This window comes from Macrobrachium rosenbergii, chromosome 3, assembly GCF_040412425.1.
Source record: "Macrobrachium rosenbergii isolate ZJJX-2024 chromosome 3, ASM4041242v1, whole genome shotgun sequence".
Taxonomy (NCBI): Eukaryota; Metazoa; Arthropoda; class Malacostraca; order Decapoda; family Palaemonidae; genus Macrobrachium; species Macrobrachium rosenbergii.
Window position 1 is genome coordinate 27,468,698 of NC_089743.1, and position 16,793 is coordinate 27,485,490.

The window sequence follows — 16,793 nt, forward strand, 5'->3', positions numbered from 1 at the left end:
TTTAGTTTGGTGATGGTTTGAACTGGAGGCAATGGTTTAATGGTAATAAGGTAATTTACAAATCTGTTTGTTTACTATTGAGCCTGGATAGCTCTTGAAACTGACTGTTTGGCAGTTAAACATACATCGATTTGCCTTGGAGTTTTTCTGTTCAGGAGTCCAGCCCAGTCCACTTCAGAGTTCAGATTCCAATCCAGAGCGGAGTTTCATCAAACCCATATAGATTTTCTGGAGATTTTCATATTTTGGAAAGCTTAGCAGACATGGAGCAGTAAATTCAGCAAGACCGAGTGAAGAGATTTCAAGGGCAGAGGAAGGCGATCCGGGAAACATTGGCTTTATCATCTTGCCTTTACTGTATAGCATTTTGAAGACCAGCATCTTACGGAATGTCAGTCAGTTGAGAGTTTTTATGCAGGCTCAATATGATTGCTCTGTTCTTTTGTTTGATTTGTGTATATTACGGCTTAAATCATGGTCGCCAACACGTCGATAAGAACTAAAGTAAAGGACTCAATCACTATGATTACCATTTAACTTGTGCCTGTTGTTTACAAACCATTAGTATTTCATTATATCTAAGAAAATTTTCCTACGTAATTAACATTTATTCCTTACATAGTTACTACTTTACATTTATGAAATTGACGTAATTACACGAAGCTAGTTCTTTGTTAAGGCTTGCTGAATTTCTTGCTATTTACATTAAATTTAATATTAAATTATTTTCCCACGATAAATTTGTTATTTCAATAGCTATATTCTTAATTGTAGATCCTCTATATATGGTGAAGTGAATTTCAGTGGAGAGGAAGTGGTGCATACACTCCGAGATATCACGGGTGAATTCCTCTTAGGGCAGAGAAACGTCACTCAACAGTTCTTGTCATTTTAACTTATTAAATTCAATAGTTATCTGTGTCTTTGGATTTACATCCTCACCGTGATTTGCTATTTTTTCTCCATAACTTCTATACTATCAAGCAGTGGTGATAGCCTGGCAGTGATGATATAACTGCCTTGGCTCATCAGTTCATACAGGCTTCCCTAATATGAAATTCAGCTTGCTATACTTTCTATACTTCCAGGCAGTGGTGCATGATGAGAAGTCTTGAATTTGCTGATCACGTCTCTTACTAGACTGAACGGAGGTAAGGCATACATTTCCAGGTGTGACCAATCCTCAAGCATCACATCCACTGCCCATGCCTGAGGGTCCAGCGCCGGAGAGCAATACAGGGGGAGGTGATGGTTCCTGGACATTGCAAACAAGTCTATCCACAGTGTTCCCCACCGTTTCCACAGGTCGGTGCACACCTGTGGATTCAGTGACCATTCTGTGGGTAGAACCTGTTTGCAATGGCTCAATTTGTCTGCTAATACTGTGCGTTTAACTTGCCTTGAACACAGCGGCTGAAAATCTGTGAATTGTTATTGTGCGCCCAAAGAAGGAGATTCCTGGCTAGCTTGCACAGTGAAAGAGAGTAAGGGCTTCTTTGGTTTTGTATATAAGCCAGAGCCATCGTGTTGTCGGAATGAACGGCAATCACTGAGTCTCAAGTTACTGCAGCAAAATGTTGAAGCACCAGGTGAATCGCCTTCAACTCCTTCAGATTTATGTGCAGTTTCCTCTCTTGAAGGGACCACTTCCCTGACACTTCCAATCATCCTAGTGTCGATTCCCAACCTAGATCCAATGTGTCAGAGAACGAGAGGTTCAGGTTCGGATGAGATAGGGACTTTCCTGAGTGGAACCTTCCTCCTATGAGCCACCACTGAAGATCTTTTATTTTGTGTGTGATGGGAAATACGAAGGAATCTGGAAGAATCTTCCTGTTCCAACTGGCCTTCAGGAAGAACTGCAAAGGCCTTCGCATATAGTCTCCCCAAAGGAACGAACATCCCTATGGAGGAGAGAGTCCCTAGCAGGCTCATCCAGCCATTAGCCGAGCAGGTCTGAAGGCTCAGAAAATGACGGACCTTTTGGGTGCATGATTGTATTCTGATGGAAAAGTCCAAAAAAATCTGAGAGTCTATCTTCATCCCCAAATAGACTATCATCTGAGAAGGGACTAGTTGGGTGTTCCTGATTGATTAAAATGCCCAACTCCTGGACTAACTCTAAGATTTTGAGAAGGTCCTCTGTGCACTTCTTCCGGGGTGATGATCATAGGGGCCAGTCATCCAGATATAGGCAAACTTTCATGCCCATTAGATGAAGCCATTGAGATAGAGGAGCAAGAACCCTGGCAAAGACTGGAGGGGCTGTTGACAACCTAAAGCATAGAGCCCAAAATTGGAAAACTTGGTCCTCAAAGACAAACCTCAGGAATTTCCTGGAATCCCGGTGTATTGGGATATGAAAGTAAGCATCGCTCATGTCTATCGAGACCATCCAATCTTCTTGGGAAATTGCAGCGAGAACTGAGCTGTTTGTCTTCATCCTGAGCTTCGTGGTTTGGACGAAGAAGTTCAGAGTGCTTATATCCAGGACCAGCCTCCAACCCCCAGAGGCTTTGGGGACTACAAAAAGGCAGTTGTAAAACCCCTCCAATGACAAGTCTTCTACCTCCTCTATAGCTCTCTTGGAGAGAAGAGCTGTGACTTCCTTTGAGAGGGCCGATAACCTCTCGGAGCCTACCAAGTATGCCTTTAAGATGGGCACAGGCAACAGAGGTGGACTCTCTTTGAAGGGAATCACATATCCTTCCTTGAGAACCCGTAGTACCCATGGTTCTACTGATCTGGCCTCTCATTGTCTCCAGAAGTGTAGGAGTCTGGTGCCCACAGGTAGATGGAGGACCGAAGTCTCACTTGCTAGAGACTGGTCTAGATGAGAACTTCTTTCTGACAGAGCAACCTGATCTGGGGTTTGTGCGTGGGCGCAACGAAGCTAAGCCTAGCATTCTCTAATTTATCCAAATGATTGGTCAACACTTTCCATTTACTTACATCTCAGTCCTTACATTCCTCGCAAGTCAAGTCAGGGGAACGTACTTGTCCACGGCAGTGAAGACAAATAGAATGTTCTTCATATTTGAATGAAGTCAACCTAGTATTACTGTACAGCCTTTGCTGCAATACCGGTTGCTGGTCACACTCGTGTCTGACATAATAGTCAAAATTAGTCCAAAAATTGAAAAAAACTAAGCTAAGCTTAACTAAGCTATGAAAATATAGCTCGGAGGCTACCAAATGAAGGAACACTTCACCAAATCCTTCGATAGAAAACCAAACAATCTGGTGAAACTAATCTTGAATTACCAAAACAAAGCTGCTGAACAACCGATGTATAGTCATCAAGCAGCAGAAATGAACTGAGCTCTTCAGCTGCGTTGTACCTATTCTTTCCCGAAAGTGGGCGGGGCACTTGCCTGCACCAAAACAAAAGAGTGCTACCATGAATTTTCAATTCTTAAGCTGCCGTTGAAAGTAGAAACTAATAGCTATATAATTACTTGGTAAGTTTCATATATAAAAATGTTGCTTGCATAAATTTTTATATATACTGTACCTATTTTATGGGAGCTCAGGAATGAGGGATTTTAACTGGTGGCCTACCTAGATGATTGGCTAATCTTGGAAGCCACCAGAGAAGAGTGCCGACGAAACCTGAGAGTGCTAATTGACAGACTCCAGTCAAAAGGTTTCTTAATAAGAATAGGTCCCAACTTATATCCAGAAGACTTTTTCTGAGGCTGGGACTTTGTTGGACTACTCTTTGAGGCCAGCTGTCTCTTCCCAAAGCTTTTCCAGACGATAACTGAAACAGAGGCTGGGCCTGTTACAGTTTGGGTCCATGGTAGATCTAATCCTGAGATTGTGACTAGGGTTTAACAGTGTCTGGCTCTCACATGCCAGGAAAAGACTTTGTGATTGCCTTCATCTGAGATTGGGAAGATACAGGTACTCTGTCCGTGAACCTGGAAGGGGTCTCTGGCAAACAGGCCGACCTGACTCCATCGTTCATTTGAGTGATAATGCATATGGATGTCTCCTTGACAAGTTGGAGAGGCCATAGGAGGATTGTCAGTTGGGGGAAGATGGTCATCTGCTCGAAAGGTGTGTCATACCAGCTTCCTGGGGCTATTGGCTGTCTTTCCACCTCGGAAAACTGAAACCTCCATAAAAGACTCACATTTTGTTCATCCTAGACAATATGACTGCAATGTCTTATATAAAGAGGTAGGTTCATGATGAGCTCCTCTCAAATCAGTAATTGCTAACATGCTTCCACAATCTGGAAGTGGACTGATTTGCCACATGCAAGAACCATCAACTTCCAGTGTATTAACTGCTGAACCTGGAAATTCAGGCAATAGCAAGAGATGCATTCCTACAAGACTGAAACAAATGGAGAATGATATACCTTTTTCCTCCACTGTCCCAGATTTCGAAAGCTTTGAACAATCTACTAGTTTTCAATGGAACCACTTGCCTAATAGCCCAGAATTAGCCAAACAATCACTGGTTCCTTATTTCTTCAACAACAGGCAAAAGAACAGATTCCATTGCTGTCCATTGCTCTACCCCAGACAGGAGGAGAAGAACTCATCTACTCATCCTCCTTTCTGAGCTGTGACCTTCACATGGAATTTTAAATACAGTCTACTGTGAAGATTATTTGCCTCACAATGCTAGGTACCCAGTGCAAAACTAAGGACTTCATCTATCCAACATACCCAGTTTGTATGGGAAATGTGGTTGGATTATCCCAACACTGAGAGCCCAGTTGAAATCTGTTAAAACAATTTTACATTTTATTATCTTTTGAGATCAAGCACCTTGCTATTTAAAACCAATCATAGCCTACAAGGCAGCACTGGCAGAACCCTTACCTTATGGTGTGGAATTTATTCTAATATATAGAAATTGTTAATTCCATTCTCTAGTCTTTTACAGTGCAAGGTTCTTAGACTTGTCATCCCCTCAATTCATGGGCCCAATACAACTACATCTCATATGCTGCATAAGGAATTCTTCTTGACTGCTTTGGCATCAGGGGCTTGGATTAGCATACTAGGCTCTCTTAGACAAGGACAACATTTCACCACTCATACACCTAATTATCATCTGTTGTTGCCTCCTGGTCTATCATTCCTGGCCAAGAATGAGGATCTTTTTAAAGGGAAAATCCCCTTTTCTGATAAAGGAACTCGTTATTTCATATAAAATATTATGCCTGATTCAAACACTTAAGGTCTACCTAAATGTCATGGCAAACATCCCGGAATAGTCATATTTTTCCTACACCTTAGCACAAAAAAACCACTCTCTCTACATGGGCTGAGAATGATTTTAGTGGCCCTCATTAAAAAGGCCGACACTCCTTTCCTGAGTCACATGACATCCAAAAGGTGAGTACATCGTTAACTTTCTTCGGAAATGTTTCCTTCGAAGAAGTCTTCAAGTGTACAGAGTGGTTATTAGAGTATTCCCGAACTGATGTAGGCACAGTAATCCTGCAGCCAGACCCATCATAATTAGGTAAGTCACAGTAGAACCACAATGGATAATACATTTATATAGGTGTGTGTCTCCTGTTCTTTATTGCCAGACCTGAATGGGTATCCGGAATAAAGAAAATTGTTGATTAACTCTGACTTTACCTTGAATACAAAACCTCCTGAAACACTATTGCCATGACGTGGTGGCCATGCTGAGATATTGCTGGGGAAGGTGCAATAATCTTAACATAATTAGGTAAGCCAACATAATCAGGTAAGCCACCTTCCAACCACAACAATAATACGTATATTGGTTCATGTGTTCTTTCCTGTTCTTTATTGCCAAACCCTATGAGAATTTGGAATAAGAAAATGGTTAACCCTTAAACGCCTACTGGACGTATCATACATCGACTAAAATTGTCTGTTGGGTGCCAAGTGGACGTACCGTACGTCGACTACAAAAAATTTCAACCTTCAGTCGACTTTGACTCGACCAAAATGGTCGAAAAATGCAATTGTAAGCTAAAACTCTTACATTCTAGTAATATTCAATTTTTCATTTTGCAACAAATTGGAAGTCTCTAGCACAATATTTCGATTTATGGTGAATTTTTGAAAAAACTTTTTCTTACGCCTCGCGCGTAACTCGGGCCGAAAATTTCAGAAATTCTTTCGTCATTTTGTCGCAATTTTTGCCTTGTTCTATATTAGCCGTTACATAAAGTTTTATATATGAAAATGTGTGCAATTTCATGTACAATACAACAGAAAATAACTCATGGTTGTAGCTTTTATCAGTTTTGAAATATTTTCATATAAATCACGATAACGGCCAAAATTTCAACCTTCAGTCAACTTTGACTCGACCGAAATGGTAAAAAAACGCAATTGTAAGCTAAAACTCTTACATTCTAGTAATATTCAATCATTTACCTTCATTTTGCAACCAATTGGAAGTCTCTAGCACAATATTTCGATTTATGGTGAATTTTTGAAAAAACTTTTTCCTTACGTCCATGCCAGAAATTCTTTCGTCACGTTGTCGTAATGTTTGCACTGTTTTATATTAGTCGTTACATAAAAATTTATATATGGAAATGTGTGCAATTTCATGTAGAATACAACAGAAAATAACTCATGGTTGTAGCTTTTATCAGTTTTGAAATATTTTCATATAAATCACGATAACTGCCAAAATTTCAACCTTCGGTCAACTTTAACTCGACTGAAATGGTTAAAAACGCAATTATAAGCTAAAACTCTTACATTCTAGTAATGTTCAATCATGTACCTTCATTTTGCAACAAACTGGAAGTCTCTAGCACAATATTTCGATTTATGGTGAATTTCTGAAAAAAAAACTTTTTCCTTACGTCTGCATGCGGTAACATCTCAGAACATCTCAGAAATTCTTTCGTCATGTTGTTGTAATGTTTGCATCGTTTTACATTAGTCGTTACATAAACTTTTATATATGAAAATGTGCGCAATTTCATGTAGAATACAACAGAAGATAGCTCATGGTTGTAGCTTTTAGTTTTGAAACATTTTCACATAAATCACGATAACTGCCAAAATTTCAACCCTCGGTCAACTTTAACTCGACTGAAATGGTAAAAAAACGCAATTGTAAGCTAAAACTCTTACATTCTAGTAATATTCAATCGTTTACCTTCATTTTGCAATAAATTATAAGTCTCTAGCACAATATTTCGATTTATGGTGAATTTTTGAAAAAAACATTTTCCTTACGTCTCTGCGCGTAACTCGCCGAACATCTCAGAAATTCTTTCGTCTCGTTGTCGTAATATTTGCACCATTTTATATTAGTCGTTACATAAAGTTTTATATATGAAAATGTGCGCAATTTCATGTACAATACAACAGAAAATAACTCATGGTTGTAGCTTTTATCAATTTTGAAATATTGTCATATAAATCACAATAAATAGAAAAATTCGACTTTTGGTCAACTTTTAACTCGACCGAAATGGTGGAAAACTGCAATTGTAAGCTAAAACACTTACAGTCTAGTAATATTCAATCAATTAGCTTCATTTTTCAACAAACAGGAAGTCTCTAGCACAATATTTTGATTTATGGTGAATTTTTGAAAAAAACATTTTTTTACGTCCGCTCGTTACGAATTCATGCATCATTTTGTGATAATATTTCCTCTGTGTTGCTTTGATCGTTTTACAATTTGTTATATACCAAAATCATCGCAATTTAGTGTACAATACAACTAAAAAAATTAACTCATTAGCTTTAACTGCAGTGCTTACAGCGATTTGTATACAATTATATGAGTTTTTTTTTTCTGTCATATATTCCAATATTTATATATGATAATGATATTTTTTTAATTTCTGATGGTTGCATACTAAACTTCAGGCAATGACAAAAAAATAGGAGCCAAAATGAACTCTTAATCTTAAAAACTAAGCGTGCTGTGATTTTTTGAAAAAACTTTTGTTCCGCTTCAAAACTCACCGAACGCCGCCGGCATACGGGAGACGTTTTTGTAAATAGAGGCTCGGCGTTTAAGGGTTAATAACCTGTGACTAGACCTCGGACCCAAAATTATTCTGGGTAGTTGGGATTTATTTATTAGGAGCTACGCCAGTAATTTTGTCACCAGTCAATTTCTTTTGTATGCTCCTTTGAGGCCGAACGGCAGCTACGCTATCAAAAAATAGGTTCTGACTTAGGAAAAACCTATTTTTGGTAGCCACTGTGAGCCCTAAAAACCACCCACTTTCCCTGACAAAAAGGCATAGGTCTGGGGTGAACACTCATCTTGCATAGACCTGGCGTGTGCGGAAGATGGCTGCCGACTTATGCTGTTGTCACATCCGTGCAAGTAAGACGTAGAACCTAGGTAATCGTTGTAAGACTGGAAACAGACCTTGCCTGTCCTGAGTCCTTTATATTCTATAACTGCGCCAACAAGCACTATTCTGGCTGAGACCAACTACAGGCAATCCCCAGTTAACAGCTTATTGGTGCCGATTAGCAGCTTATCGATGCCGATAAACCTCTTACTGATGCCGATAAACCACTTACCGATGCCTAAAATCGCTTATTACTGCCGAAATCTGGTTAACGACGTTGTTAGCTAAGTGCCATAACCCTTTACCGACCAAGTGTCCCGTACGGGCTCTTAAAATTGGCTACTTTTGGGAACTCGTGGCCAACAAGCTTATGCATGTATGAAATTGACTATCTGGTACCTTATTGTCACACCTCCCAACTCTTCAAATCAACCAATCAGAAGACAGCACTGTCCATGGGGTGGGGCGTGTGTGCTTTTGAATCGCCACCAGTCTCTTGAATGACGTGATAGGGTGCATTCACGCTAAAATTGTTCCAAAGATCCCCACACCCCGTTGTAATCATGGTAAGTACACAGTTTTTTCATAGGTTGTTGTTGAATGATGTGTCTTCATGCTGAAGTGTTTTCAAGGTGAAGTGAATATTTAGTATTTGAAATCATAGCCGTAATAAGTATATATCCCGCACGGGCTACTTCGGTGCGTAACGGTAAAAGTATGGCGCACACGCGACGCCTCAAAAAATTTTTTTTCAGAAGCTAATTGCTTTTACTTTTTGCAGATTAGGAGTGATATGTTTTATGAGCGAAGGAATGCTGCCTTGGAACACAGGGAGGAAAATGGATAGTCCCAGAAGATGCCAAGATAGTGATGTTGATGTGGAGGTAGACAGTGACTGAGGACCCAACATACCAACCTGATGAGGGACGAGCTGGCTGACGCGAATTTCTTCAGCCTACTACTTCACGAGGTTAGTATCATAACAACATCATGTATTTTTTCATTGTTGATGGATTATATATCATTTATACATATCATTCTATTTATTTTACACAGTGCCAACACTCTATTTATTTTACACAGTGCCAACACACTCATACACATGCACACACTCATACACATGCACACACTCATACACATGCTCACACTCATACATACACAGATGCACACACTCATACATACACAGATGCACACACTCATACAGATACACATAACTTCATGTGTTTTTGAAACTTTTCATTGTTGATGGATTACATATCATTCTATTTATTATACATATCATTCTAGTTATTATACATAGAGCCAACACACTCATACACATGCACACACTCATACAGATACACATAACTTCATGTGTTTTGAAACTTTTCATTGTTGATGGATTACATATCATTCTATTCACTATACACACACACATGGACACACTCATACACACATGCACACACATACACACACAATAACACACTCATTGTCCACACACACAACACAATCATGATTTATTGTCTGTATTACTAATGTGACTCTTTTCTTATTTCAGGTGGCTGTCCTGTCCCTGTTGCAGTGCCACACCCTATGCCAGATGTGGTAGATAGTGCTGCTGATGTCAAGGCTAGGCAGACCTGTAAGTTTTGTTCCTGTAAGGGCCACATCCACAGGTCCCGGTGGGTGTGTGAGGACTGTAAAGTGGCACTGTGTCTGACTGATGCAAGGAACTGTTTTTGCACTATTCCACAAGGCATAACTTTTGTAAATATTGTTGTATATATTTTGTGTAAGTTTGTATGTTGTGGAAGTCTTGTAAGTTTGTTATTGTCTATTTTTTATGCTAACCTATGTAAGTCTAAGCTGTAAATTATAATTACTAACACATTTCACTGCCAGTATTACTTGTATATTTTTTTATTTTTGTAAAATAAAGTATTCAACTATCCAGGGTATCTTTTATACATCAATAGAGGGAAAAAACAGAAAAAATTCATAATAAACACAGTAGCAAGTCATATTAATGTCAAACACAATAAATTCATCATGGTAATTGGTAAAAGGTGAGTATATAAAGAGTGGTATTATCGGAAAAAGTTTACGTTATGGTCCGAAGTGTCCCGTCTGGGATGAGCGTGGTCCGTCGGAGCTCGACCGAGGCATCCGTGATGGGTTACTTCATTGAATGCAATTATTTGCCAAGTTTTGCAAGATTTCAAAAAATGCACAAGAATGATTTAATCTTGTATTTTGATATACTATCACATACTAAGAGGGTTTTTTGAAATTTCCCATAAAACCTAGGGTGGACTTTAAAGGGATAAAACTGCAACGCTATTAACCGACACGGCCAATAAGCGAGGACTGCCTGTGTAAGAAAATTCTTTGTAGTTGGTTGGTCTGTCTTTTGGAGCCCTGGGGGGACCATGAGAGCCCAACTCCTTTAAGGACGAACAGCGGCTACCAAAAATAGATGCTGTTTGCTTACAAACTTGATGTAACAAGTGTTTCACATGAGGGAATGACCTTGACTCGGTAACTTCTAATACTGATTGTGTCTGCCCATCCTACTCTCCCTAAATAATCTTGTAATGTACATTTTACTTTCTAATAATTTATCTAGTTCAGGTATTTCATAATATTTTGATGAAACGATACAATTATTTATTTGGTTTTTGTTCACCCTGCTGGCCCAGTGTGTGCACTGTGGTAATCACCCTTCACATAAAAATTATTGGCAACAATGTTTTGTATTTATGTGTGAAAAAAGTTATCACTGTGGTAATCACCCTTCACATAATACTTTTTTTTTTACAGCTGATATTATCTATCATGTTGCATTAACTGAAAATACAGTAATTATAAAAATTGTTTTTATAAAGCATATTTCATTGTGAAATAAAAGTATTCAAAGAATAAATAAATATACAATAATGTACTATTAAAACCATAACAATACTCACTTCCAAACAAAGAGAAAGAGGAATAGTGATATCACTACCAAGAGGACTGCACCAATCACTGGCCCAACAATCATGAGCATTTCTCTCTCACTACGCTCCCCTGTAATATTTGTATTTGTTTCATCAGTTGGCTCCAGCGGGTTTGGTCGCTGTGGCAAGTCCCCTGAAGGAGCTGGTCTCATGTCAAGCGAAATGAAGGCCGAAAATGGGGAAGATGTATACAAGTGCTGCAAAAAAAAAAAAGAAAGAATTCTTTGTACTAGAGAAATATTATCAATGTATCATTGTACAAAGTTAATATGAAGACATAAAAACATTTTGATTATTAATTCAACTTATAAACAAAATCTCACCAATCTCAACTTATCAAAGATTACCTAACTCATAAAAAGTATTGTTAATTGATACGAATATATCTAAGGGGTATTTCTTTCCTTGTGTATAAAAAAATAATATAAAAAATCAGTCATAATAATAATCTTGAAGAAAAATTGAGAATATGAAGAAAAAAGGGTCATATTGACTCACCTGACCAGGAGTGTCCACCACAGCTCTAACAAATATCTTGTACCTAAAGAAAATTATAATAAGCTTTGTGGTTTGGCAGAGAATTGTCAGTATATTCATTAAAGCTCAGGGTAAGATTTACAGCAATTACAGATGATCTGTAATGTAATCTACTAACAAGATTAAAAAACAGGTGACATGAAAGCTCCCTGTAGTTTCTTACTACTACTCACTTCTTTTTCTTCTGCAGAGGCCTGTTTTTAAATCCTTCATATATCTGACCATCCCCAAGTGAGAAAGAATATGGAATGTTGCGATGAAGAAACTTGGCAGCAATGTAAGGACCCTCAGCAAGTGCTTCCTTGCTTCCAGCTTTATTTGCAATCAGCTGAAGAGAATAATTTTTATAATATATAACTCTTGTCAACACATACAGTATATATATATATATATATATATATATATATATATATATATATATATATATATATATATATATATATATATATATATATATATATATATATATATATATATATATATATATATATATATATATATATATATATATACATACATATATAGATATAGATTAGATATATATATATATATATATATATATATATATATATATATATATATATATATATATATATATACATATACATATATATATATATATATATATATATATATATATATATATATATATATATATATATATATATATATATATATATGTGTGTGTGTATGTGTGTGTGTGTGTGTGTGTGTGTGTGTGTGTATTACTTAAACAGAAAAATATAACACAGTTAACAAAGACTTTAAAATGGGAAGTACAGTAATAATTGAAATATTGTTCACAAATTTCTAGGATACATCCTACATCTTGAATAAAAATGTGGTTTCATTATTAATTTTCTTACATCATCCGTGAGGTATTGATCTGGATTCTTCAACACCTTATCTTCTGGCACAACAATGAGGTAGTAAAATGCAATTGGTCCATATTCCTCTGAGGCCTGTGGTAGTATCATAGCAATTTCATGTGCCCCTTTCACACCATAAAAATCTGGCTTTACCATAGGCTGGGGAGCTGTAATGATTATGAAAAGTCTTAACACCCTATGCAGTAAAAATATGACTAAAAATGAATGCAGCACTTCATATATGCACACCTGATTTCTTGATAAAATTATTCAAATAGCTATCATTTACATTGCATACCTGCCATCTGAGTTGTAACCGTAATTTTTGCAGGTGGGCGGTACTCTTGAGTCTGAGGTACAGCAGTAACATTCACAGTGTATGTAGTAAAAGGTCGTAAATCCTCAATTATAAAGCTGTACTTCCGAGAATTAACAATATGAGTGGTTACTGGGATCTTTTGAACCTGTGTTACGCCCTGAGCATCAACAAATTCCTTGATAGCACTGTAAGTGACCTGAAAAATTAGATAAACTGGTGTCACAGGGCAGTCCATTGTACATAATTACACAATCATTTATTTTCAAAATCCTAAAAATTATATTGAAGATCATGCAAAATTAATAGGTACACCACACAAAATTACAACAATTATCTGGAGTTGAAATATGTTTCTATAGCTGTATAATGCCTATCCATAACAGCACAACCCTATAAAAAATCATGATCTGCTTGTAACAATAAAAATATTACCAACACAGTACAATCCATTTGACAATTCTATCTACTGACCTTTTAATCCCATTACCGGTAGTATATTATTTTTCTCCCTAATCATGACAGCTATAATTAACCCTACTCAGTCTAAACAATACTCCAGAATTTCATGGCCAGACTTCCAACAGTATTTCTCAGCAATTTATTACAATCTAATTGGTGCAGTATGTAATGTGAAGGCAATCTATGTATACACAAAACAGGCATATACTTACTATTCATTAATTTTGTTTCTAAAGCAATGCCCTTGTTCTAAATGCATGACATCCATGATATCTTGACCTATTTAAGCTTTTAGTGCCTAATTCACCCTTTTGTGAAAACAAAGAAGTGGCAGAATCACTGTACAGATACAGTATTATGTATTTATTCTGTATTTGATCCCTTAGGAGTATTGTTTAGCCCTTTTGTAATGCTTGGTAAAGTCCTGTCATATGACATATGGAGGCTAGGTCTTGCTTGGGAAGATCCCTTACCTCAAGAATTACAAGCTAAATTTAACAAATGGTTGAAGAGTAGTCAAATGCTTGAATCATTCGGTGTGAACAGATGCGATTTTCCAGGCATCCCTTGGAGTACTGAGGACAATAAATATATTTACATGGTTTTGAGGATGCTTCAGAGAAGGGATATGGGGCTTATATACATAATAAAAGACTTCAACTTAGTGACAAGTCCTATAGGGTAGCACTAGTGACATCTAGGTCCAGATTTGCTCTCATAAAGAAAGTTAAAACTACCCAGACTGGAGTTAATAGGGCTTTACTAGGTGCTAGGCTCATTATTTTTGTGAGATGTGCATTGATGTTAAGCATAAATACCAAAAGAACTTGTTACACTAACTCTATACTAGCTTTACATTGGATACAAGGAGAACCTATTAAAATGGAAGTATTTCTGAGTAACAGCCTCATAGAAATTCAGAATTTTACACCCCCGAGTTAATGGTACCATACTGCCAAAGGTGGTAACCCAGCTGATTTAATAAGCAGAGGTGTACTAGCAGATAAACTTGTATCTAGTAATTTTTGGTTGCAGGGTCCAGAGAAGATATCACACTCACCTCAACTGACTGAAAAATACTGCTGCATACCTCACTAATGAAGGTACTGTAACAAATGTGACAGTACTCCATCAGCATTGGAGTTAGAGATATGGAGCGATCTAATCAAGTGTCAGCATGCTATAACTTGGTTTCTGAGTTTTCATAAATAATTGTAGGTGTAAGGGGGAGAGATGTACTGGTCCACTTACACAAGATGAGTTAAATAATGCAATTTTGAAAATCCCATATGAAGAGAAGCTTACAGTTAAGTATACCTTAGTTTAACCAGACGACTGAGCTGATTAACAGCTCTCCTAGGACTGGCCCGAAAGAGACTTATTTTACGTGGCTAAGAACCAATTGGTTGCCTAGTAACAGGACCTACAGCTTATTGTGGAATCCAAACCACATGATACTAAGAAATTAATTTCTATCACCAGAAATAAATTCCTCTAATTTTTCATTGGTCGGCCGGAGACTAGAAGCTTACGGTGGTGGTATTAGTGATTAATTATAAACCACTACCAAAAGGTTCAAAGCTTTCAACACTGGATCAATTTAATGTTAAGGATCATTTGCGGAGAATGAAAGGTAGACTGAGTACCGTACTCTGAAATGAATTAAAGATCATTTTAGTGAGTTATAAGCCAGATTTCATCACACACTTCTAAAGCATTCTGGTGTGAATACTGTTGTAGTTACTTTAAGAAGTAGTTATGTACAGCAGGGGCTAGGACACTGTGTCAAATAAGTGATCTGAGTGTGTGACTCTAGGCCATGCAGTCACCCTGTGGCATCCTTACAAGAGCTTAGGGTCAAACCAGCTGATCCTTTCTCCATAGTAGGTTTTTACTACGCAGGAGCGTTATAATGTGCTGATTATCCCTCTTAAAAAGTTTTATACCCTACTATTCAGATGTGCAACTTTTACTGCCATTCATATTGAGCTGACATAATCATTACTATCTGTAAATGACTGTAAATTTGCCATCTGTAAATTCACTGGGCACAGAGGTATACCATCTGTCATATATTCAGATAATGCTTAAACATTTATTGCTATCTAAATCACCAGAATGTATGGTCCCTATGTGCCTAACTGGAAGTTTATCACTCCCTGTACTTCATGTCAGGGAGGTTGTTGGGAGAGACTGAAAAAATCTGTCACATATGCTGTGAGAAAATCTTTGGTGTGAAATATGGAGCAGAGATGAGCTAGTGTGAAGTATGGAGTAGAAATGAGCTGATTGAAATTGCAGGTCATATAAACTCTAGGCCTTTGACTTATGATGATGAAGATCCTGATAGTATTCCAAACTAATTGTGACCTGCACACCTTCTCATAGGGAAGAGCACTGTATGTAAGTCAGATGTCAGCATGGAGCCATTTCATAAAGCTAAGGACCTGAAGGCTAGGGAAACTGTGAAACTGAAATTACTAGACAGATTTTGGTAAATGTGGAGTAATGATTATATTGCATAATTACCTCCTGCTGTAAGAGGGTTCACTCAGAAATGCAGTGTAAAAAAAAAAAGGGTACTGTGGTGTTCTTAGGAGAAGATAAAGTTCCTATGTTGAAGTGGCCTCTGAGTGGTATATATGGCATTGTAAGAACAGTAAAAATGAAGACTTCAAAGATCTACGTAACATTCTCTGTCCATAAGCAAAATGTCTGTATGAATCATAATAACTATAAGTAATGATATATACTTCATGGGACTGACACTGGATGAAATGTATGTATTATAATATTAATGGTTGTAAAGATTTTGAATGAGCAATTATAGGATGTACTAATTTTCCAACTATGTATACTGTATCTTGAAGCTGAGAATAAAGAGGGTGGGAGAAAGGCACAGAAAGAATACTGTAGCATTGGTTTTCCATATCAAGTAATTTTAAAGATTTAGCTCAATGTCGAATGGTATTTGCCTGTAAACACCCCAGCTTCAATAAACAAGTACTAATTTACTTGATCATGTCCATTCTTTAAGTAGTCATTATATCTTGAACAAGCCTCTTTGATAACTGCCTTCTCCATTAAAACATTCTTAATCTTCTTCATCACCACTGCTATCTCTAGGATAAAGGGGTTGGTTGCTCTTATGAGTCTTTTCCTACTATTTCTATTAAAAGCATCTTCCTCCACTTAACCCATCTGTAAATCCTAATTCACTTTACCATGCCATCTAAACCTTTGCCTTTCTCTTGATCTTCTACCCTAATAAGTTCAACTCAAGCCCTTCTCATTCCCTCCCCCTCACTCATCCTTACCACATGCTGTTATCATCTTAATCTTGACTCTCT

The 16,793-nt window shown here is 37.4% G+C and overlaps 1 protein-coding gene across 9 annotated transcripts in view; it reads right to left on the bottom strand.

Moving 5' to 3' along the window:
• Lar (tyrosine-protein phosphatase Lar) overlaps nt 1-16,793 on the bottom strand; it is a 1,190,865-nt gene that overhangs the window by 49,110 nt on the left and 1,124,962 nt on the right. For all 9 annotated transcript variants that reach the window (XM_067129385.1, XM_067129424.1, XM_067129376.1 and 6 more), the window contains 5 exons: nt 12,964-13,180; nt 12,663-12,832; nt 11,970-12,124; nt 11,758-11,800; nt 11,230-11,456 (listed from right to left, as the gene is read on the bottom strand). In XM_067129385.1, coding sequence (XP_066985486.1) covers nt 11,230-11,456; nt 11,758-11,800; nt 11,970-12,124; nt 12,663-12,832; nt 12,964-13,180 — 812 coding nt within the window. The remainder of the gene's footprint in view (nt 1-11,229; nt 11,457-11,757; nt 11,801-11,969; nt 12,125-12,662; nt 12,833-12,963; nt 13,181-16,793) is intronic.